This window comes from Centruroides vittatus, unplaced genomic scaffold (assembly GCF_030686945.1).
Source record: "Centruroides vittatus isolate TY-2023 unplaced genomic scaffold, ASM3068694v2 contig_250, whole genome shotgun sequence".
Lineage (NCBI taxonomy): Eukaryota > Metazoa > Arthropoda > Arachnida > Scorpiones > Buthidae > Centruroides > Centruroides vittatus.
The window spans coordinates 547,783-570,302 of record NW_027121584.1 but is presented as its reverse complement, the minus strand read 5'-3'; the positions used below and the strand labels follow the sequence as shown (position 1 = coordinate 570,302).

Genomic DNA, 22,520 nt, shown 5'->3' with positions numbered 1-22,520 from the left:
AATCTGTTGAGAGCACAAACAGTCGCGACCACCGCCAAGATGGTGCACATAAGTAAAATTTTGCCATTTAATTAATATAGTTAATAGTACTTAGTTTTAAAAGATTACATGTTCTTTTTAAAATACTTTGAAATAATTCACAAAAAATAAATATTTCTAAATGAAATAAGTGGAGGTTTTTTTAATCAAATTTTAAATTCGGTACTAAACACGATACGCACACGCAACTGAGTGCTGATTAGCTAGCGTATGTCGGATGATCATTCCTCAACTTATTATCACTTTGCTCGACCAGGTGATAGCAGTATTCATAATGACTGGTCAATTTGATAAATTAATCAATATTTATTACACTACCCGCCCTTTATGGTCATTATTCATAATGACCGAGCATTATGAATAATGCCGATTAATCACTTTGTCCATAACATATATATATATATAAGGGCAGTTCAACTTCTGTCTGGAATTTCAGAAATGGCAATGGAGTTGTATTTATTACATAGTCCTAACTAATGTTTCTTTCTCTAAGTACTCTCCCTCCACACACTGACATTTCTCCCATTGTTTTAGCAATAATGTTATGCTTGCAGAAAAGAAGCCTTTTGGCTGGTGTAAGAGCTACTACATGATGGACTCTGACTTCAGGTAGTTCATTATGCTAAAGTTAGATATTTCAGCATTCTAGATGAATCTCCTGTTTTTGAAAGATTTTTTCAAAAGAGTGAAACAGATAATTGCATGGTAACAGATTGGCACTGCAGGTTAGGTGATCTAATTTCCCAAAAGTCCATTGATTGCCTCTACTGTGCACAGGATCAAGCTCAATTGATGTCAAATTAATTAAAGAAAAATCAAATCATATCTATAATGAAATTCTCAAATCAGATGCATTTTACTTGTTTTTTTTTTACTTAATTATAAAAAAAATTTAATTTCAATATGCTGAATGATTTCTGAATTCCAATACTTCAATTTTAGATTAAACATCAGTACCTAGTAACAAATTATATTAGCTAATATGTTCTAACTTTAATAAAGTAGTAATAAGCTAACATTGATGAATTTGCAAATTAAAATAAATTTTTAAAGTCATTTCTTCTTAATGATATAATATTTTTAAAATTTTAAATTATTCAGTTTTTTAAAAAAATTTAAATTTAAGAAACTTCTATAAAAATATATTTTAAAATTAACATTTGCTTCATTTTAATATTAGTATGATAATTATTACATTTATTCCACAATTCATTTTACCATTTACAGCAAAAGCAGCAGCAGCAGCAGCAGCAGCAACAACAACAACAACAACAAAAAGAACAAAAAATAAATTTAATACGAATCTGCATACCACAGCAGGATAACGATAAAATAAGACAATCTACAACCAATAACTGGTGTGATGTACAGGAAAGCAATAAATTACAAATGTTTTCATAACCCGTTCTGGGTTCTTCCTCAGGTTTTCTTAATTCTAAATAAGCTGGATGTTCCAAAATCATTCTGGAATATAAAATTTGAATATAAAATTGAATTGTAAGATGAAGGGTTCAAATAAAGGAAATTTATGCACATGCATTCCCCGCTTCATCTTAAATGCCATAAATTTCAAATTATAATCTTTAAATAAATATTTTTATTATGACAAAAATAAAGATAATTCATTTTAAACCATGTGATGTTAAAAACTAACCATGTAATATTTTACTTCTTAAAGTAATATAAAGTAAAATAACAAAGAAATATAATAATGCAGGATGAGTCAAGAGGAGAGGAAAATCAATTGGCAGATGATAGTATGGTGAAAAAATTTTATATGAACAGGGCTATTATAATATTATCAGTAGTTTTGGAGATACAGCTGTTTGAAAGTTTCTCACAAAAGTCAATCGAAAATTACATCACTTTGATTTACATTCCTGTCACTAACATCTGCTTTAGATAATGCAATGCAAAAATTTTGTCAATGGATTGCACAGTCATCACCAAGTAATTCAGAGAAATGGTACATCATCTTTGGACACCATATATTGAGGTTCATGATTCAATTTTTGAGCATTTATTGTGAATGTAAGACATGTATCATTCATTATTATAGTATGTATGTGAGCTACTTTCAAACAGCTGAATCACTGAAATGAGAGAATTATACCCATGTTCATAGGAAGGTTTTTGTTTACAATGACTCATACTATCTCCCAACTGATTTCCCTCTCTACCTGACACACGCTATAATAAATAATTATATTATTTAAAAGTAAAATATTGTAATAAAATAAAAGTTCAAAGATCAATGAATTAATTACTTTTTGGATATATATACAAACTAACAATGAAAAAACTTAAAAAGAAAAGTAAATCTGTCTAACTATTAAAAGATCATACAAGTCCAAAATATTTGTGAATTTCTAAAATGATTTGATGGCAGAAACAATGTAAAATTATTTATGAAAATAAAACTATAATGGAAAAATAAATTTGAATGATGTGAAATTATTTTAATTGTAAAATTTATAATCAAAATGATTTATTATTGATTATTTACCAGTGCTGAAAGGAGATATTCATTCATACTTGTATGCACATATATGACATTATTAAGAATGAAGTATAATACTTTTAGCTTGATTACATTTTTACTCAAATTTTGGTAACATTTATGCCATCTATTAAAATATGAAAATATGTAAATTTCAGATAGAATTATTTTATATTTAAAGTTATAAAATATATAATTACCATAACAAAATACTTTAATAATATTTTACAGTTTTTCATAGTTAGTATAATTTTTTCATTTTTTTATTTTTAATTAAATATAATTTTGCACACAATTATTTCATATAATATTTGGTATTGAATTCCAGTTAGCAACATATAGTCACCAACTGACAGACTGAAAAAAATCAAATAACAATCAATATTTAAATCACTTTATAATATTTACTGAAATAATCAGTAAACATTATAATTTTATTCACAATCAGCTTTACTAGTTGTAAAATTTATCTTTAATAACCATTATTTTTCAAAATCTATTTGAAATAATTATAATTCAGAATCGTTATAACATAATTTTGAATTATAATGATTTATAAGAAACAATTCAGAAATAATGTTAAATAACTTGTTAAATAACTCAGTTTCACAAAATAAACTTAAGTTTTGATCACTTTTGATTGATTTAGTTAATTAAATACAACTATACTATGGCTGAAATCATTTTTAATGGCTTTAAAGTTAAAAAATTTTACCTCTAGAATAAGATGCTTTAATTCATCATCAGATAAAAATGATGGTTTATAATGCCCTTCTGTATATGAATTCATAGAACCTAGAGAAAATATTTATTAGACAAATTTTGTAACATTCAAGAACATTTTTTTTAAATATTTAATTTATTACAAAATAAATACAATACCTCTCAGAGTTTTCATATGCTGAACAGCCATACGAAGAACAGTCAATTTATCTAATTTTCTCGACATGGCATTACACATCGGAATCATAGAAGAAAGTTCGGTAATATAAGTGTTCATTTTGTCTCTTCTACGTTTTTCAATTTCACTGTGATTTTGTCTTTAAATATTATAAGCAAGTATTTGTATTATTAAAATGATGTTATGAACAAATATCAACTATGAGTAATGTTCTATATTTATTTTAAATTCTACAATGAGAATTATTTTCAAAAATTTACAATAAGTTGTAATAATAAAGCTATATTCATTAAATTATTAAATATTTTAAATTAAATGTTTCGTTATTCAGTTTAAAAAATTTTCATTCATTTAAATAAATTGAAGTGAACTAATAGCATCACTGTTATGAGGCTGATTTAATTTTTTAAATATTGTTTTAAAATTATTTCAATTTAAAAAAAGTCATTTTAACTTTTATTAACAAAGAAATTAATAAAAAATAAAAATTAAATCAATGTTTTCCTTTTGGTTTAATTTTTGTTTTTTTATAAATAGTAATAAATTAAGGTTGAAACTAATTTTCTGCCCTTAATATGACTCTAGAAAATTTCAAAATTCAATATTGGATAATTTTTTCTCTTTTAATAAAAACATTTAAAAATTTAGTTGCAAAATAAAGTAGTAAAAATTTTGATTTAATAGCATATTTTTATTTCATGCTTTTGTGGTTATTTTTGTGAATTTTATGATCTCTTATTAAGTCAGTTCTAATTATTTTTTAAATGAAAATTCTCTCTTCAAACTAATCTTTATTTTTTCATAGTAAATACATTTTCTGATTAATGTGGATTCAATAACTTTTTGGAATGCATTAGCTATACTAGCTAGGATTTTCCTTTACATAAAATCTCTTAACTTATAAGTGAAGCAATAGCATTTTGTTCTATTTTGCTGAATTAAAAAGATCTCTATGTATAAAACCTTTCAAAAAAAGGAAAAAAAGACAGAAGTCATTTCTCTAAACTCTTAAATAAGTAAAATATTAAACTAATATGACATTAAATATTTTAATTCAGTTATAATTATGATACAAAAATAAAAAATAATGTACAGTACAAGATACACAAGATACAGAAACATAAATGTTCAATTTCTGAAATAATTTATGTAATTCAAAATTATTTTAAACTATTGCATATCATTATAGTATTGAGTTATGATCAGTAATGGATTAAGAATTTTTAGAGTCATTTGCAAAAAGTTGACTGTCGAACAAGCAATAATGGTTGCTATTGAATATAATATGTATCAATAAAATCAGTATTGTCAGTTTGGCGGACCAAAGTAAGAACTCATCTTAGTTGGTTTACACGATACGACTATCACTCACATTTTGTCACACTCAAAGATACATCTATAAGATTTGTCTGTGATTCAGATGTTTACACAATGCACACTATCAAATTGTTCTGATTTAAGAGCATGCACAAAACTATTTATTTCTCTTGACAGTAGTAAGAATATAATCTAGCATATGACTGTGATTTCATCACTGATTGGTTTAAAGATGTGACAATGAGAAAAATATCTGACAAATTAATTTTCTGTGGCATCATTATAACTTGATGCCACAAAATCAAGGTCCAAAAAGGTCATTGTCAAATCAAGGTCCAAAAAGAAATTGCTTGTTTGTTCAAACAAGGCAAATCCATATACATATAGTAGTTTGATGATGATGATATTTAATCTTGTACTCTGTACAGTGTAAAATAAAATGTAACTGCATTTATTGTAGTAATTCTCCAAATTTATAATTTTTTCATGCTGATGTTTAATAATTATTTAAGTATATGTTATACGTATTTAAAAATTTAAGTTAATGATTGACTTTTTAATTGAGTTTTTCTTTTGTTAAAAGATTTTTGACAGAGAAATTTTATAAAAACAAAAAATGTAAAATATATACATGTAACTGATTTAAAGTTAAATGTCGTTTAAATGGGTTTTTTATATTAATCATTTATTTTAAAAATTAAATCTTACCTTTTGGTTTCATCTGAATCCAGTTTCATTTTCATATCATCATCAAATTCATTCATTTCACTAAAATGAACATATATAAAATTTACCATCAATTCTTTACTAAAAATGTTTAATAAAATTTAATATATCAAAATTTAATTAAAAAGTTAACAAATAAGTAATCTCTTAAGCATAATTTTTTCAAATCTTAAATTATCATTTCTTATAAATAATAATCTTCATGTCGTTTTGTATACATTTTTGATGTATTTGTATTTCGTGATAAATTAAAAGCATTTAAAAAACACTATATGAAAATACTGCTTTTAGAATAAATAATTTGTTTAATTTAATGTTTTCAAACATTCTTCAAACATTAGATAAAGAGTTTTTATATATTTTTGGTTCAAATGTGTCATGATATAAGATTAAACTTTATACAAATGTAGGATTAAAATCATAGATCTATTGTAGATGACAAGGTGCTCCAATTTCCAGAGACTGTCCCTGGTTTTACCTGTTTATAATATTTGATTGTAGAATCAGTTTGTGAATGAATCAATTTTATTACTTTGTCAATAAGATATCACCAATAAATCAATAAATAAATTTATAAAAATATCAAAGTTCAATCAGTTTTGGACCCATTTTCACTGATTCTGAAATGTATCCATGGTTGGATTGTAAATAATACGGTCAATTTATCCATTGTCTAAAAACAGCAGTCACTAACCTTTCTGATCTCACGGACCACTAAACTCACAATTTTGAATCCTGCAGGCCACTATCGTAAACTTTTTTAAATGATACAAACATCTATAGAATAATGATCATAAAAATCCATTTTACTTTATTAATATGAAATTCAATTGTATAATTATAACAAATTAGTGTGAAGTTTGTTGCTGCTTGCTTGAAATAAGTTTATGGATTTTTGTCTCCTTTCCACAAAGAACAACAATTGCACTCATATTATTGTTGATTGTTTATTTATTTATTAACATTATTATTTATTGATAACAGTCATTTCGGTTTTAGATTCAAATCAAAAACCCCAAATGAGTGAGAAAAAGCAACCAAGCATTTTGCATTTCTTTTGTAATACTTCACCTAATCTTCAGTTGATCAATCAGTGGCATAGCAAGGGGGTGCAAGGGCAGAATTATACTTGATGAAAGATTTTTGTGAGACAGTAATTCATAATATTCAAACCACTTCACGCACCAGATATAAATTACACCTTTTTTTTAATTACATAATTACAGTATTCATTTATGAAGCTTATTTTAAATATTACCCTCTGCGAGTGGCACCCGGTGCATTATCATGCACCGGGCGCCACTTGCAGAGGGATGCCCAAATGGTCTCCAAGACAAACTATGTGTTTCTGGAGGGGGGAGAGGGGTGCCAGTTATGCCCCAGGCACCAGTTATGTTCACTACGCCGCTGTGATCAATGTCCAAATTTCTCCACAGACCGCCAAAATTTTCTTGCAGGCAACTGCTGGTCGAAAAATAGATTTCGATTAATAATTTTTTTTATAAATAATATTTAGCATAAATATGAAATTCACCCTAATATTTAGGTGAAAATGGCAATTATTCTGATTTGATTAAATGTTTAATGTGATGAATATTTAAGTATATGGTTGTCATATTCATTTTATTAAGCATATACAAATCACTTAAGGATTCTGTTGCTATTTATATATTTGACTGGAATAAGAAAATAGATTCAGTTTTATCGCCTTCAATAATATCTTCTCTGTGGATTTTATTTGAAAAACATATCTGACATCAAAAATTTTCTATTTGAAACTTTTAATTTTTTTTTAATAGACAACTCTGAATATTATATACTTCAGAAGCTATTTTACTATTATACATTCATCCAAATGTTTATGACATTATAAAATCTTCAATAAAAATACCATTAATGAAAATAATGAATTCATTTCAAATACTTAATTAATTAAATAGATTATAATTATAAATATTATCATTTTATTAAAATCTTTTTGCATGTAATAATGGTATTTACAATAAATATGTGTAGATTATTAGGTTACATGTATTCAAATTTATTCTATAGATATTTATATTAATATGTTTTAAAATTAATAATGTGGCACCTCAATATTTATTATTATATAAGCATTTTTCTTTAAAGAATGTTAAATGTATGCATCTTGAAATAAAAACTGCTGTGTCCATTAAAAACACAAATAAAATGTACAGTACAAAAGACAAAAACAATTTTTAAAATTGATCACATATGTAAAGCATAGAAAACAATTTAAATAAATATTATGTCATTTATTTCATATAATAATAAATCTGTAAATTTTATTATGATTTTAATGAAATTAGGTTGATTCACAAATTTTATTAGTCTTATTTCAATATTAGCTCGTTTAAGTTTAATAAATGGCTAAAGTGATATTTTCAACCGTCAATCTGTTCACTAACTAATATACTGTATATTTACAGTAGATGTTAATAATTTAATACAAAAAGTGATAAATATTGAAGGTTTTTTCTATTTTGAATTTAACAATTTATTCATCTTAAACAGTAGGAAATGATTTATATACAAAATATTTATTTTGTTTAAATACAATATAAATTTTAAAGAGATTTATGATTATTAGTTTCAATTTACATAAATTTTATAAAGTATTTATATTTTAAATTTGGTAATTGTTTATAAACCATATTACTTATAACAATTCAGATTACTGTTGAAATCAACAAAGGCTTGATACATGTCAATTACAATATTTTGAAATGTACAAAAGATACCATTGTTTTTTAACCAATTTGATTTTGATTAAAAATAATACTTTAAATAGAGAATATTTTATTTTTCTTTTATTCTCTTACTATTATTAGAGTTTTAATATTAATAAATTGCCTAAAATGTAAATATTTTTAAATGAATGGGAATTTAAACCATATAAAAATATTGTAGAACTACGAATTTTCTTCCCAATCGATATATTGTAGTAAAAAAACTATAAGAAATTCTAAAAAAATTTATGAATTAATTTATGAGAGGATTTTCCAACCTGACAGCTCTTCTGTTTGGTAGATCAGTCGTCGAATCGATATTCATGTCCATTTTTTTTTTATAATGCGTTTTCCATACGACTATATATTATATGCAGTATATATGTAGCTTTATTATATAATACGATTCATCAAATTAAAATAGAATAAAATATTTCTGTTACGAAATCAATTGGATTATTTTATTTTCCGAATCTTTCTTTACATTCTTCTCCTTATTAATTAATAATTATCGACCCGTATGCTCGATTTCTTCTTCAAAAACGAAGATGACGTGCTTCCATGAAGATTTATAATAAAAGATTAATGTATTTATTATGTATGGTATGATGTTAATTCATAATTTTATGCCATAATTGGGAGTTATTCGTATACTTTACGTTATTTTTCACAAGGCTGGTTTATGCCGGTTGCTGAGGGAGTAATAATAGAACCTCTTAAGTGTCCGCAGCAAAAAATTGCCATTGTTTTCTTTTTTCTAAATACTTTACAATGAGTTGAATCATTGTCTGATGAAAGTAATGGTGATGTTCAGACATTGTAGTTATAGTCGTCACGTAGACAATTTGCGAAAGATTGAAATTCCCAGATTAATTCTCCGCGTTGTGAGCACGGTATTTTTTTTTATAATTATATCAATATTGGGTTCGAACTGGTCTACAATGCGAGCAACCGGCTGATGAGGAATGGAGCCGACATATCAAGGACAGACTGCCCGTGAAAAATTTCTGGAGTTTTTCATATTTGAATATTTGGAGACATCATATTACAAATAATTCTATTTTATGGAGACATTCGGAGAATCGTATTCGTATTCCTCCGATAGAAGTAGGGTTGCCAACTGGAGAAAAATCTCTGGAGGACATGCTAGTAAAAAATGGAGAATTTTCGACTAAAATACAGGACTTTCATATGAAACAACTTATTTCTTAAATATATATTTACTGAGATCGTGCTTCAGGAAGAAGCTTTTTATCTTTTAGCACTTGTATACATCTCTTAACAGGATTCCTTTGAATTTAATTTAATTATCATTTCTCGATTTATTAATTTCACAGAACCCCTATTTCAGTTTTTCATCGAAAACACGTTCATAAAAGAGAAAACTTTCTATAAAAGCATTAGTAACTGGAACACTCAGGCGAAATGACGATAATTTGACCTAGTTTGGCAATTCAAAATTACACGGAAAAATTAATTTTTATAGTCTGTCTTGGCGAGATAATTTGTTGTATAATTCGTTGTATTCTACTTTGCATATAAAATGAGTGTTCTCGATATATCATTAAATTACAGTTTATGCACGTATTTTGAGTTTTGCAATCCTGATTTTCGGCCAATTTACAGGTCTGAAACCAGTGGCGTGCCGTGACATTTGATGATAGGGAAGCTGTGTTTCTGTAAGAAGCCGACTTCCAGGGGCAATCAGTTAATTGCGCGTCAGTGATGGCCTACAAGGGCGTCGCCAGCCAATGAGCCAGGGGGGGGCAAGATGATATAAATTGATAGAGGATATGAATTGTATGTAGGTAAAATAAAAACGATTCATAAATTTTAAGAAGCTTAAGGAGATTATTTTAATTAAAACATAACCTTCTTGGGTTTTTCGCGCGGGAATTATAAATCGGGCAATAAATGACTTAGCATTTAAATAATTTTTTTCGCATGTCTAGGGAGGGGCAACTGCCCCTCTGGCGACGCCCTTGATGGCCTAGGGTCCATTCGTACGTGCGTGGTGGCGGAAAAGACGTATCTGACAAAAACCGACAAAGAAGAAACATAAAATAAACATATATTAAGTACAAAATAGTTTGCTTTAAAACAATCAGCCGTTCGGACATCCCGGGCGTCAATGTGGTTCTTCGATGGTCGATCGAACCGTGGTCCCGGGACAGTGGCGTTGAGAAGTCTGTAGGGCACGGGGAGACTTCCTCTGTTGGCGTCGGGGACACGGTCTAAGTCCGAAGTGGCACGGGTTACAGGTTGGCACAATAGACGAGAAATTGTTTTTTTTTTTTTTTTTTTTTTTTTTTGCGCGCGTTGACACACGGCGTTTTGGTTACTCGGAACGTTAACCGAGTGCCAGGTGTCCTCGATTGTCGGGGATTATATCGATCTCCGTTCTTTCTTTCGTCCATTTGATTAGTCGTTTTCCCTCAATCACGCTTCCCGAGTGGTTGGTCCCTGGTTACTAAACGTAACGAGACTCTTACCTGGAGCGCAAGAAAAGTCAAAATCGAAGATGAATTCGATTCTTCCACCGATGACAGAACGACTTCCTTCCGCGATTTATGGTTTCTGCCTGGCAGTTTGATATAAACAATGAGTGTCCGACTACAAACGACTTTTACTTATGTTTTTTTAAACTAATCAATTTTTCTCTAAATTAACCGTTTTTCGCGTCTTTTGTGACGGGTCAGACCTGTCCGGTACATGACATTTCCATAAAAGTTTTAAACAAATACTGGAAATGACAAAAATAAACAATTTTCGTATTTTAGTTCTAAAATACAAATAATACATACATAATACAAATTGACATGATACAAACAATAATAGAAAAACTTGTTTTTTTTATAAACTAACTCTATTCGGCGATTTTTTTCGGCAAAGTCGTTAATTACTTTATCATAAAAGTCGCTGGTCGTCGACTCCGTCAACGTATTTAAAAGCACTTTTTCTATCGAAAGGAACGCTAGCGACGACAATCTTCCTCCGACCGAGTGTTCCTGGCCAATGTATGAATTTGCTTCGTGGTCGAAAAACTGCGCTCAGCAGACCCACTGGTAGATGGTCTCGTAAAAATTAACGATATTAAATCATATAATTCTTTTAGTACGTCTTTGTTCGGATCGACATTAATTATAATACTTTTTATGTCTAAGAGTTACTTGTCGATATAGTCCAGACACGAATATAAATATTGACGGCCGGATGGCCGAGCGGTAAAGGTGGCAGCCTACCGCTCTGGGGACCCGGGATCGAATCCGAACGGGTCGAATAATCCCCAGGAATTTTTCGGGGGGTGGTCTGTTTGGATATGTCGGGCCCCGTCCCTCACCACCCGGTCGCCCCATTGTGGGCCTGGCCGAACCCATAATGGGCCTACTAAAAGAGGCCCTCTTAGTGCCCACAGGGTGGAAAGAGTTAAAAAAAAAAAAAAAGAATATAAATATTGCGATTTGCTACGTAATTTAGATAAATCAAAAAATTTCCCATAAAATTTACTTAATTTAAAGAATTAAAACACGCTTGGAAAAATTGTTTTTCATATTAAAATTATTAACATTTAAAAGTGATAAAAATTCTAAAGATTTTCTGACAATATAATTACAGTATAATGAAAAGAAAATTATAATTAAGTATAACTTTGCGAAGAAACGTACATAAAAATAACATTGAATACTCTTCACTTTTTAAATCTTAAACAATTCACTTCGTCACATAGCTCCCTACCAGTGGCTAAGAGATAGAATCGTTGAAAGCGTTATGGTGTGTAGCATCCACCGGCTAAACCGGCTGAGGTTGGTGCTCTGTAAAGCGCATGCGCCAATGCCCTTGGCTGCTTTACACCATTCAGTTATTCTCGCCGTGAAAGCTGTCTCGTAAGCGCTTCCATTCCGCCACTGATTATTCGAATATACAATAGCAATCTTATCGTTTTTTTTTCACATGTAGTATAGAAATTTGTAATAAGATACATAATGCGGATATAATAAAATATTGATTTTAATTTATTCAAAGTACGTGAAAATTTATATTTTAGAAAATACAAGGGAAGGTTATTGGAAGGTGGAAGCGGCGCTTCCACCGCTTCCAATGACGGCACGCCACTGTCTGAAACAGACTTGTAAATTAGCCGAAAACGTTTGCTCTGCGATTAAAGTCACTGCTGGAAAAGTGCGAAAGGTATCTTTGGGATACTATAGATTACCACCTATGGAATTTTGGGACTTTGAGTATATTTCTGAACTGAGGGGACCGAGACGAGTTAAATGATACCCTACTTTTGGACCGGAGACGAAAAATAAAGTTATCATACTTTTTTCCAGCGATCACGCGATGATAGGGAGTCGCGTCGCTCTCTCCGCTAAGTCGGCCTCGCTATCGCGATCGGGAGTCGCGTCGCTTGCCGTTAAAATTGCCTTTAGTAGACATTTCCCCCTTTTTTTACTTTGTTCAAGAACTACCGTGAATCAATAACTAATGACGTTTAGCACATGGCGGCTCCCCTCCGGGAGGTCAGTCGGGAGCACGAACAGTCGGAACGGCCGCCATGTTCGCTGCCATAAGTAACATTAACCGAAATGGTAAATATGATAACTTTCTTACTTTTCGCCTCCGGTCCGAAAGTAAGGAGATCTGAACTGAGGGGACCGAGACGAGTTCAACAATACTCTACTTTTGGACCGGAGACGAAAAGTATAAAAGTTGTTATACTTTTTTCCGGCGATCGTGCGATGATCGGAAGTCGCGTCGCTCTCTCCGGTCTCGTATCGCGTGTTTAACCCTACTGGAGATGACCGTAGTCCGACGTCATGGTTTGCAGACTTTACCGCAAGATAGCAGTACTAGCAACTACGGTGCCGTCTGCATGAGAGCATTAAAAAAGTATGATAACTTAAAAAGTATGATAACTTTTTTATTTTTCGTCTCCGGTCCAAAAGTAGAGTACCGTTGAACTCGTCTCGGTCCCCTGAGATCAAATATGTAATCAAAGTCCTGAAATTCCATAGGTGGTAATCTATAGTACACCCGTATCTTTTTGCTCTTATCATCAAATCTCGGGTTATATTTTTAAAAATAGTTGTTTTCTGAGTTAGCTGCTTTTGGGCTACTTTTTAAAAAAATTTCGACTAGAAAATAGCGGGGCCCGGTGTGCTGGGCCTTTTAATAAAAAAAAAAAAAAAAATAGCAGTTTCGAACAACAAAATAATATTTTAGTCAGTCCCGATTACAGTTTTCTAGTGTATCAACTCGATATATTTAATTTTTTTATCTTATTTTTATGATAAAATATATAATTCGCGATATAATTTATTCTTTTCTTAAAATAATAAAATAAAAATACAAAATTTAACAAAACTTTATATTAAAATTACTTTATTTTTCAATTGATTAGAAAACTTAGTACAGTATAAAGACAATTTGGAATATCATTCCTCAATCAATTCACTATTCTTCTTCTTCTTCTTCTTCCTCCTCTTCTTCAAGTTGGTATTTTTTCCAGCAATATTTAAAAAGGCCTACCTCGGCATAACTCATCCACTTTTATGTAAAAAAAAATATATTTAAATAAATGATTAACAAAGTAAAATTCCATTAATAATTACGAGAAATAATTTTTACCATATGCTGTGTTTTAGATTTGTTCATCATGCACAGATGAAACTACAATTTAAAAATTAAGATTAGTTTAATAATCAAGTAATAAAGTAAAAATTATAAAATAATAAGTGTAATAAAATATACAAACATTCTAAAAATAAATTGCAAGATTATTATTATTATTATTTGCTAATGAATTCAAATTTTTGTGCAACGTGATTTCGCTGTAACGCGATTTCAAAAGACCAAAATAATCAAGTCTCTTTGCTCTTAAGTCTGCAACTTGTTCACCTGTGACCCAGTGGATAGAACCACTGAATTTTGATTAGTTGGTCGAGGGTTCGAGCGGGAACTTTACGGGTTTTCTTCGGTGTCTAAAATTAATGGCCGGTGGCTGAGGATTGAGGCTTCGACCTATATTTCTGGGGATCCGAAATCGAATCTGGTCGAGTGATCTCAATAATTTTTAATGGGCGGTCTCTCTCGGCTACATTGTACACCGTCCAAACTACTCGGCCGCCTCCATTGTGGGCCTGACCGAACCCGTGATGTACATGGAAAAAAAAGCTCTTTTAGTGCCCACAGAGTAAGAGGAATTAAAAGAACAAATGGCTAAAGACTAGTGATTTCGAATGCTGAGTTATGAAGCTATGCAAGAACATTACAGATGCAATTTTGTTCAAACAATGATTATATATTAATTTATTAATATGTAATGTATTATTGATAAATATTGATATATAATTATTGTAACTCAAAAATGCATATACGTTGTATTGTATCTTATCATATTCAATAACATACATATTAAATCCCCTTAATTTTTTATTCGTTATAAATTTACGTGCAGCTCTTAAAATATTGGAATCTCAATCTTGATCCTGGAGGCATAGATTTTGACTATCACAGGCACAAATAATCATTATGTGATTTTAAACTAAGATTTAACAATTCTATCTTGATGGCTGTTTTATATCACAATGAAACGATGATTTAATACTTCCGTCATGAGTCTGAGGTATTAAATCACCACTTCTTTGTGAAATACGGCAGACATTAAAAATAAAGACACGACTTAAACAAAGGAAATTCAATTATGATTCAAATTAAAACGAATTTTTTTCTTTTAATTGATTATTTGAAATTAAATCGAGATACGTCAACATTACCTGAAATGGTATATCTTCAATCGAATTACAATACTTTTTTAAGTACTCTTCCAATGTTGCTGCTGGCACAGTATCAATGCATTCGAAGAAAGGTTGTAAAGGCTGTGTGGAAAGTGAAATCAATTTTTACTTATATTAATGCGTATTACATGAATCGAATTAAAGCGAAAACACATTAATTTAACCGAGGATTATTTGTTTACTATATTAAAGTTAATAGTCATTAGAAAAATAAGTAAAATGATTGCTTTAATAGATTAAAAAAAGTATTACTTCGAAGTAAGTCATGACACATTTCCAGATATATTCATTCGCGTCATCCGATAGATTTGCATCTGTAAAAACATTAAATTGATGTTTATTGAAAATATAAACATATCATCTATTAGTTAATAATAACTGTTAAAGTATCAAGCGTAATTCCTTTTTCTAATATACAGTGTAGGCGAGACCGTTCTACATCCGGACACTTTTACTTTCCGGACTGTTATATATAACCGAGGGAAAGTATGGCGATCGATCAAAAGATGACCCTCCAGATTTTTATATTTTTGGACTCGGGGACCGCGAAACGTTGAGAAACGCAAAAAAATTCGGGTTTTTTTTTGTTTTTGTATGTTTGGATGTTAGTCTGTGTGGGGGGTACGATTTTATTTATCCTATTTGAAGCTTAATAACTCCCGTGCCTTTTGTCGAAAATTTCTGAATTTTTGCTGGAAGATTTATTAGGGGATTGATACTATTAAATTTTGGTGAGTATAAAGGTCGAGGGAGATAATGGGGGTAGTGTGTATTTTCAGTAGAATCGGACTTAATGACGATTTTACTCGTTATTATCATTTACAATTATTTTTCATAAAACCCATCTCTACTCTAAAAATTTTTGTTATTTCATAATAATTAAAAATATAAAAAGTTATTAAAATAAAAATATGATAACAGATGGCGCCACCAAATGTTGCCCGGAAAAGTTAAGCAACTCGTTGCTGGATTCTTTTTATTTGCAATCATCTATTGTGAATTGAGGCCGTAGAGAACAAATTTAATTCTATACTCACTGCTCATTGCTTTTGAAGCTACCATTTCGTAAGTATCGAAAGTGAATTTAACTTAAATTTTCAAAAACGGCAAATCGTCGAACGGGTTAAAAGGTACAGTACAATGTTGATGTAAACCTATAACGACATATATGATCAAAATGATGCAATTGAGTGATCCCTCAGTACAGCGCTTCTACTAAAATGTAATTTTTTTAAATAAGCAAGAACTTGCTGTGAAATAATCAAACTATTTTTGCATTACGATTTCGGTAAAAGAAAAAAAAATATTTCAAATAGGAAATATTTTGAGAATCTAGTAACACTACTGCAGTGCGGATGTCATAGTTGAATGGCCCCTTAGAGTTTAAATTATACTTGAACTTAATTACTTAAAAACTACTTTTAATAAAATAGAAACTGTGTAAAAATAGATTTAAAATATTCATTCTATTATTTTATATTACAAACATATAAGAACCTGCGTAGATACGCTTCCTTACCACATAATGCTTTAGTCCCAAAATGGAAACTTTTTACCTGTAAAGTAATCGTTCCACTTTCCGAAACAAACGAAAAGGAGAGAACAAGAAGAAAGAATAATAAACGATTCATCTTTCGTCGATCTTTACATGTAATAAGAATCATTAAATCTTTAATATTTCCAATTAAGTTTTATCAGAAAAGGAAAAGCGGTAATCGCTTATTAACTTCCTGCATTTCTCATTACTTGAAATAATTTCAAAATTCCAATAAAGAAGATAAAAATACAATTATTTTTATTAAATTATATAAAAGTATACTTAATTACATTAATATAACGAACAGATAATTTGAATTTTTTGGTGGTAATATTTAAAATAAGCTTTATAAATGAATACTGTAATTGTGTAATTAAAAAAAGGTGTAATTTATATCTGGTGCGTGGTTTGAATATTATGAATTACTGTCTCACAATAATCTTTCATCGAGTATAATTCTTTTAATCAATTTTCAATTAATAGAATAATTTTTACTTTTACAAAAATTAATTATTTTATACCAATTTGCTCGTGTTTTGAGAGAGTGTAGAATTGGGAGAGGGTGGGTGATAAAAGCGATTGGCCTAGTAACTAAAATGTACTGTACATTTATTGACCTCAGTATTTATAATAACGAAACTGTAAAAAAAATAAAAAAAAATGCTCGGGCTTGCGGGACAAAGACAAAAGGTCATTCACGTCCCCTTGTATAACTTTGGTGATTTAAATTTCGCAAAAGCATTACTGAGGCTCTCTAGGTTATTAACTGGTAGTCCAGCTGTTTCCAAGGAGTTTAAAAATTCCACCGGGTACATTCGACAACGCATTTGTTTTTAGATGCCAATATTGTTCTCTAGTATATTAGCCTAAACACAGTGCACGCCTTTATGTCCGGTTGCATTAAAATGAATATTATGCATATTATGAATATTATGCTCTCGACGAAGTGGAGCACACTCGTTTCCACTTCGTCGAGAGCAGGAACCATCCACTCATTTCTTTCCATCTAAATCACTGTACATTTATTCTTTTCTCAAATGAATAATATTTTTGTTTAGCTCATCAATAAATTTAAGTTTACCTGATTGGTTTTAATTTGCTGAAAGTTTTATTTTCCAGTAAAATCCATCTTGTTTGTCCATTAATCAGACACAAACTTGGAATCATCTATTAGTGTTCAGTGGTATTATCCACTCTTTTATTAATGGGCCTCTAATTGCTATAAGATCATCTCAATTAATGCCGAATTAAATCTAATTAAATAATAAGACAACGAATGTTATTGAATAATTTCTTGTAAAATAGAGAAAGCAAATAAAATTGAATAGATTTTAATACTGAATTTAATTTATTTCTCAATTAATTACAACATTTCATAAAATTCCAATTCGAAATTTCATTCATTATTCGTTTTCTTCACTTGAAGTTTCGAGCTGATATTTTTTCAAACAGTATTTAAAAAGCCCTCTTTCTCTGCAAGACATCCACTATTTAAAAATACAAAAAAAAATTAATATAAATTTTAATATAAAATTTTTATTAATTCTTAAGAAAAACAAATCTTACGTGGTGTTTTGATACTGCATTGTTATAAAGACAATCTTTGAACTGTAATAAGGAAAGAAATCATTAATTAATTTTCCGGATTTACTTTCAAACTTAAAAATGCACGGCAATTTATATTATTTAACGATAAATTTTAAAATAACCTTAATATTCAATTCATTTTAATAGTCTGAATCACATTTTAAAATTTTTTATAATGGATTTTATCGTTCTATTGTTTAGAAAATGTGATGATATCATCTATTATTTTATGATTTATAAAAAAAATTATTGTGTACTGATATAAATTGCTAATACAAGTTTTTGCTTACTAAATCATTAGAAATTTTTATTGCCTGTTATTATTAATTGAGATACAGGACATGGTAATTATTAGGCAGAAATTTTTCCTATAATTTGTCGTAAATTATAGGAAAAATTAAATTCCAAATAAATAATATAATTAGATGCGAGTGTCTTGGCCGAGGTTTTCAGTATTAAGCTTTCTAAATTGCAGAAAAACCAATTGCATCTCCTTGTATTATCTCTATTTTAACACTATTGGAATGGCTTAGATATTAAAAAAAAGAAAAATTTAAACCTGTAACATTAATTAATATAAATGAAAGTCTAACATTTTAACTTTATCAGAAAATGTAAGGCTGTTTTTGTCCACAATAATCTTTAGAGGAAGAAGATAAAGAAAAGCGTACTAAATTAAATTAAATTTTAAAACGAATTTATATCTACTTGAATAAATTGAAATAAATATATCAACAATAATTAATATTTTTAATTGCGTAATATACTGATGAAAAGTCATAAGTTTTACTGCAGATTTAAATCCAGATGCAAATAGAACTACTGTAAATGTAATTTATCTTCAGTTTGTTATTTTTGACGTTTCGATCCTTGAGAAATTCAAAAACTGTTAAGAGATTAACTTATTGTCCCTTTAATTCTTTTTCCTTTCATTTTTATTTTATTTAAAAACGAGAGTGAAATCAAATCAAATTATTATTGAAAACAAAAATATTTAAAATTACCCAATATGAAATACGAGCACCCGAACAAAACTTCTTCAAATAGTCTTTAAAAGTACTTGTTCCTGTTTCATCAATGCAATCGTAGAATGCAGTTAAAGGCTGTAATGAAATATGAATTCATATAAATTCATTTTTCCGTATAAAATAATAAGTTTTAAGCAGTTAAAAAAAAGAAAAGAAATATACTGTTCGTGTTTTGCATATCTCTAAATCAGGGATTTTCGACATTTTACTTTCCAACAAAACAAAGCATTTAACTTTAAGCTGGTGTCATAATGCTTTTTAACTTAAATATTCTTTTAATGAGATGTAATAAAAAGATTGACAAAAAGTACAGTATTATATAAAAAGCTTACTTCGTAATAAGTCATGACACATTTCCAGATATAGTCATTGGCTTCATCCGATAGATTTGCATCTATAAAAGTAAAATTAATTCTGTAAGAATAAATATCTAAATGTTTAATTTATTGATTAATGTGTGTACACTACAGTCTAATTATTAATAAATAACTCACACTAAAGTATGTAATCTTTAGTATTGTTGCCCTTATAACTATGTTACAGTAAAAACCTGAAATTTGTCAGTAGCCTACTAATGTTGAACACTGTTAGCAAAAACTAGTTGTAACTAGAAAAAAGTAATTACAATTATAATTAGCGAAAAAACTTTATTATGCCCAGGGTCAGTTTTACCATTAGCAAATTTAGGCAAATCTCCTAGGGGCGCCAATATAAGGGGTACCCGTCTTACTCATAAACAGAGAAAAGATAGATCGTTAAATCTTTTCGATTTTTAATTCTAGCAAAATACTGTTTAATTTAATATTAAATGAATATTATTCAGTATTCTAATTTAGGTATTTTCAGAGCAAGTTTAAAAAGGAATTTTTCAAAATTAATGCAGTGGAACTTGGTTAACTCGAATTAGTTGAGGGAATTTGGACTTGAAGTTTAAAAGTTTCGAGTTACGCAGGTTTGGCTAAACATCAAGATTTTTTGCTTCGGTTTATCGTCACCTGCAATAAACTACCCATACGATATTTCCGTGGTTTTATTACGTAGAATCATTGTGTCAATGTAAACCTCTCGGTGTTATCTAGAAACTCGAAAACGTTTAACCGAATGGTCTTCATTTCTTTCAAGCATGACTTCCAAAATCTGATCTTTGCTCTGTCCAAATCCGGAATGGATAAAGGATGCGTTGCATCCAAAATTATTTTCATTTTTTGGCTCGCTACTTCAAATTTTGAGAGCACTTTTCTCACTGCAGAGACATTTGATTATGAATCAACTAGCATCTTTCCTCTTTCTCTTCATCGTCATTTTCAGTTTCTTCTTGCTCTATATTCCTCTGATCGATAGTTTTTTTTTTAAGTTCGTCGTTCTGGATATTTTTAATACTTTCAGATAGCGACATTCGTGTCATAAACCAAACTCTTGATTCAATACCGAGCTTGACTTTATATGGTAATTGTTTAATTCCTGAAGGGTTCTATTTTTCATGTATTGTGCGAAGAAGAAATCATTTCACCAATTCGTAATTTTTTAGTGTTTCATTCATGGAATCATCATATTGTCTATCTCCTGGTTGGCTCGTTCTAATGAAGCCTGCCTTTGACCGTATCATAGTTTTCCTTAACGATCTGACTAGATAGTAGATAGCTTTATTACAAAGTTGATAAACCTTCTTTCATTCTCGAAATGGGAATACAGGGGAAATCAAATATAAAAAAGATATTAGTCAACTGAAACGCAACTTTTTCAGCGCTCTTCTTTTGGGGTGTTCTCATAGGATAAACTTGGTCAAATAGTCCCGAAAAACAATATGAACTTGAAACCTTGGTCAACCTAAATTGAATCTGACAAGCCGTTCATTTCTGAGTGAAGAACGGGACTAAAAATTAATCCTTTCTTCTTCTTACTTTTCTTTTGTTGTCATGTTTCGCACATCAGTAATAATAATAATAATAATAATAAAGGTATTTATGATTTTAATCATTACGTTGGTATATTTCCTTAACGTTTCCATTTTAAGCTATCTCGCCTATCATATTCAATGACATTCATTATTTTCTCGATTGGCAAATAGTACAGGGTGTCCCTAAAATGTTGACACACGGCGCCCACTAGTGACCAAGCGGTTCTGTTCCCTGAACACCGGGGGTTCGATCGTGGGTTCGATCGTGGGTTCGATCGTGGGTTCGCGCCTCGCCAGGACGGGCTGACCACATGGTGTTTTTCGGGTTTTCTCCACGTCTGTAACGCATGAGTAGGAGCCAGTTACTCTTAAAAAGGCATCCCCTAAGCAGATCGCCCAGGTGTTGCGTTGCCGTAAACAAATAAACAAAACCTTTTTGTCCTATGAGAACTAAGAGGCCCTTTTAAATCGTATCCATTAAAGTAAGATGACCAGACGTCCCGCTTTCAGATGATCAGTTCTAAAACTGTTCTATTTCTTTTATAACTGCGCTATTACATTTTGACAAATATAAAAAAGTTTCGAACCAACACAAATGCGCAAATAACGATAACTGGTGGAGTTCTGAAGCTGGCTCGCATAAACGGGCTGTTAAATTTTCAAAAATCGGCGATCCGGTTATCAATTTATCAACAAGCAATATTATGTTAACAATTACTATATTAGGTTTCTTCTGATATAATTTAAGTACTGTAATGTACTGTACTGTACGTATAAGTAAAAAATGATACCTTCTTTATATCCTTATAAAAATATCTCTTGAAAAATTAAAGAATAACGTCTAAATCAAATTAATTTTTAAAATTTCTATAAGCTACTTATATGAAGAAATATTTAATATAAAATAATACACAAAATATGTAAAAGTATGTTTTCTTTATTTTGTAATATAATTAATATAGAAGTAAAAATAGAAATATTTACTTACCACACAATGCTTGAGTTCCAAATTTGAAATTTGTTATGGGGATACTTGTTACTACATTATTTGAATCCCAAACAAATAATAATAAGAAAGCAAGACTGATTATTATTAGATTCTTCGCCATTTTTCAACAAATTGTTTACAAAATGAGAAGTCTTTAATTTTAATTTATTAGTTTATCTTTATCGAAAAAGGAAAGCAATAATTGCTTCTAGTTAATACAGGAATTAAAATTTCATGTATTAATCTCGCGTTAATTACAATAATTTCCTAAATTATTGATATAGAAAAATTCTTATCTCTTTGATTAACAAGTTGTATTAACTTAATTACACTATCTTGAAAATTATTTATGGCGTTAGTAAAATTATGTCTTTTACAACTTTAATATATTGTTATGCAAGATATTTTAGTAATATTTTTGGTGGCATAGTTGAAGCCGACAAGTAAAAGTCG

At 29.5% G+C, this 22,520-nt stretch overlaps 3 protein-coding genes across 5 annotated transcripts in view; all 3 read right to left on the bottom strand.

The window, feature by feature from the left end:
• cyc (basic helix-loop-helix ARNT-like protein cyc) overlaps nucleotides 1-8,563 on the bottom strand; it is a 58,982-nt gene extending 50,419 nt beyond the window's left edge. Inside the window, exons 1-4 of one of the 3 annotated variants that reach the window (XM_067265844.1) lie at nucleotides 8,512-8,563; nucleotides 5,466-5,525; nucleotides 3,422-3,579; nucleotides 3,255-3,334 (exon numbers count right to left, since the gene is read on the bottom strand). In XM_067265844.1, the coding sequence (XP_067121945.1) occupies nucleotides 3,255-3,334; nucleotides 3,422-3,579; nucleotides 5,466-5,525; nucleotides 8,512-8,558 (345 nt within the window). In that variant the 5' untranslated portion in view covers nucleotides 8,559-8,563. Of the gene's footprint in view, nucleotides 1-2,545; nucleotides 2,667-3,254; nucleotides 3,335-3,421; nucleotides 3,580-5,465; nucleotides 5,526-6,886; nucleotides 6,947-8,511 lie in introns of those variants that run through there. The other 2 variants (XM_067265845.1, XM_067265846.1) reach the window with 2 other exon arrangements.
• A 5,035-nt stretch (nucleotides 8,564-13,598) lies between these two features.
• LOC136971429 (uncharacterized) lies at nucleotides 13,599-16,709 on the bottom strand. Its single transcript, XM_067265889.1, has 5 exons — nucleotides 16,550-16,709; nucleotides 15,283-15,344; nucleotides 15,010-15,111; nucleotides 13,862-13,903; nucleotides 13,599-13,780 (listed from the first exon to the last, which is right to left on the bottom strand). Exons 1-5 carry the CDS (start codon nucleotides 16,692-16,694, stop codon nucleotides 13,688-13,690), a joined length of 444 nt encoding a protein of 147 aa, XP_067121990.1. The 5' UTR covers nucleotides 16,695-16,709; the 3' UTR covers nucleotides 13,599-13,687.
• Nucleotides 16,710-17,892: 1,183 nt separating this feature from the next.
• On the bottom strand, nucleotides 17,893-22,193 carry LOC136971428 (uncharacterized). Its single transcript, XM_067265888.1, has 5 exons — nucleotides 22,068-22,193; nucleotides 19,515-19,576; nucleotides 19,159-19,257; nucleotides 18,134-18,175; nucleotides 17,893-18,054 (listed from the first exon to the last, which is right to left on the bottom strand). Exons 1-5 carry the CDS (start codon nucleotides 22,186-22,188, stop codon nucleotides 17,971-17,973), a joined length of 408 nt encoding a protein of 135 aa, XP_067121989.1. The 5' UTR covers nucleotides 22,189-22,193; the 3' UTR covers nucleotides 17,893-17,970.
• Between the last annotated feature and the right edge of the window lie 327 nt (nucleotides 22,194-22,520).

What these genes read in the sequence shown, in the direction of transcription:
- LOC136971429 (XM_067265889.1), bottom strand. Translation starts at nt 16,694, where the DNA reads ATGATTCTTATTACATGTAAAGATCGACGAAAGATGAATCGTTTATTA. An exon ending in TGGGACTAAAGCATTATGTG is followed by an intron (nt 15,345 to 16,549) that starts GTAAGGAAGCGT and finishes ATGTTTTTACAG; the next exon opens with ATGCAAATCTATCGGATGAC. An exon ending in AATCTAAAACACAGCATATG is followed by an intron (nt 13,781 to 13,861) that starts GTAAAAATTATT and finishes TTTACATAAAAG; the next exon opens with TGGATGAGTTATGCCGAGGT.
- LOC136971428 (XM_067265888.1), bottom strand. Translation starts at nt 22,188, where the DNA reads ATGGCGAAGAATCTAATAATAATCAGTCTTGCTTTCTTATTATTATTT. An exon ending in TGGAACTCAAGCATTGTGTG is followed by an intron (nt 19,577 to 22,067) that starts GTAAGTAAATAT and finishes TTACTTTTATAG; the next exon opens with ATGCAAATCTATCGGATGAA. An exon ending in GTGCTCGTATTTCATATTGG is followed by an intron (nt 18,176 to 19,158) that starts GTAATTTTAAAT and finishes TCCTTATTACAG; the next exon opens with TTCAAAGATTGTCTTTATAA.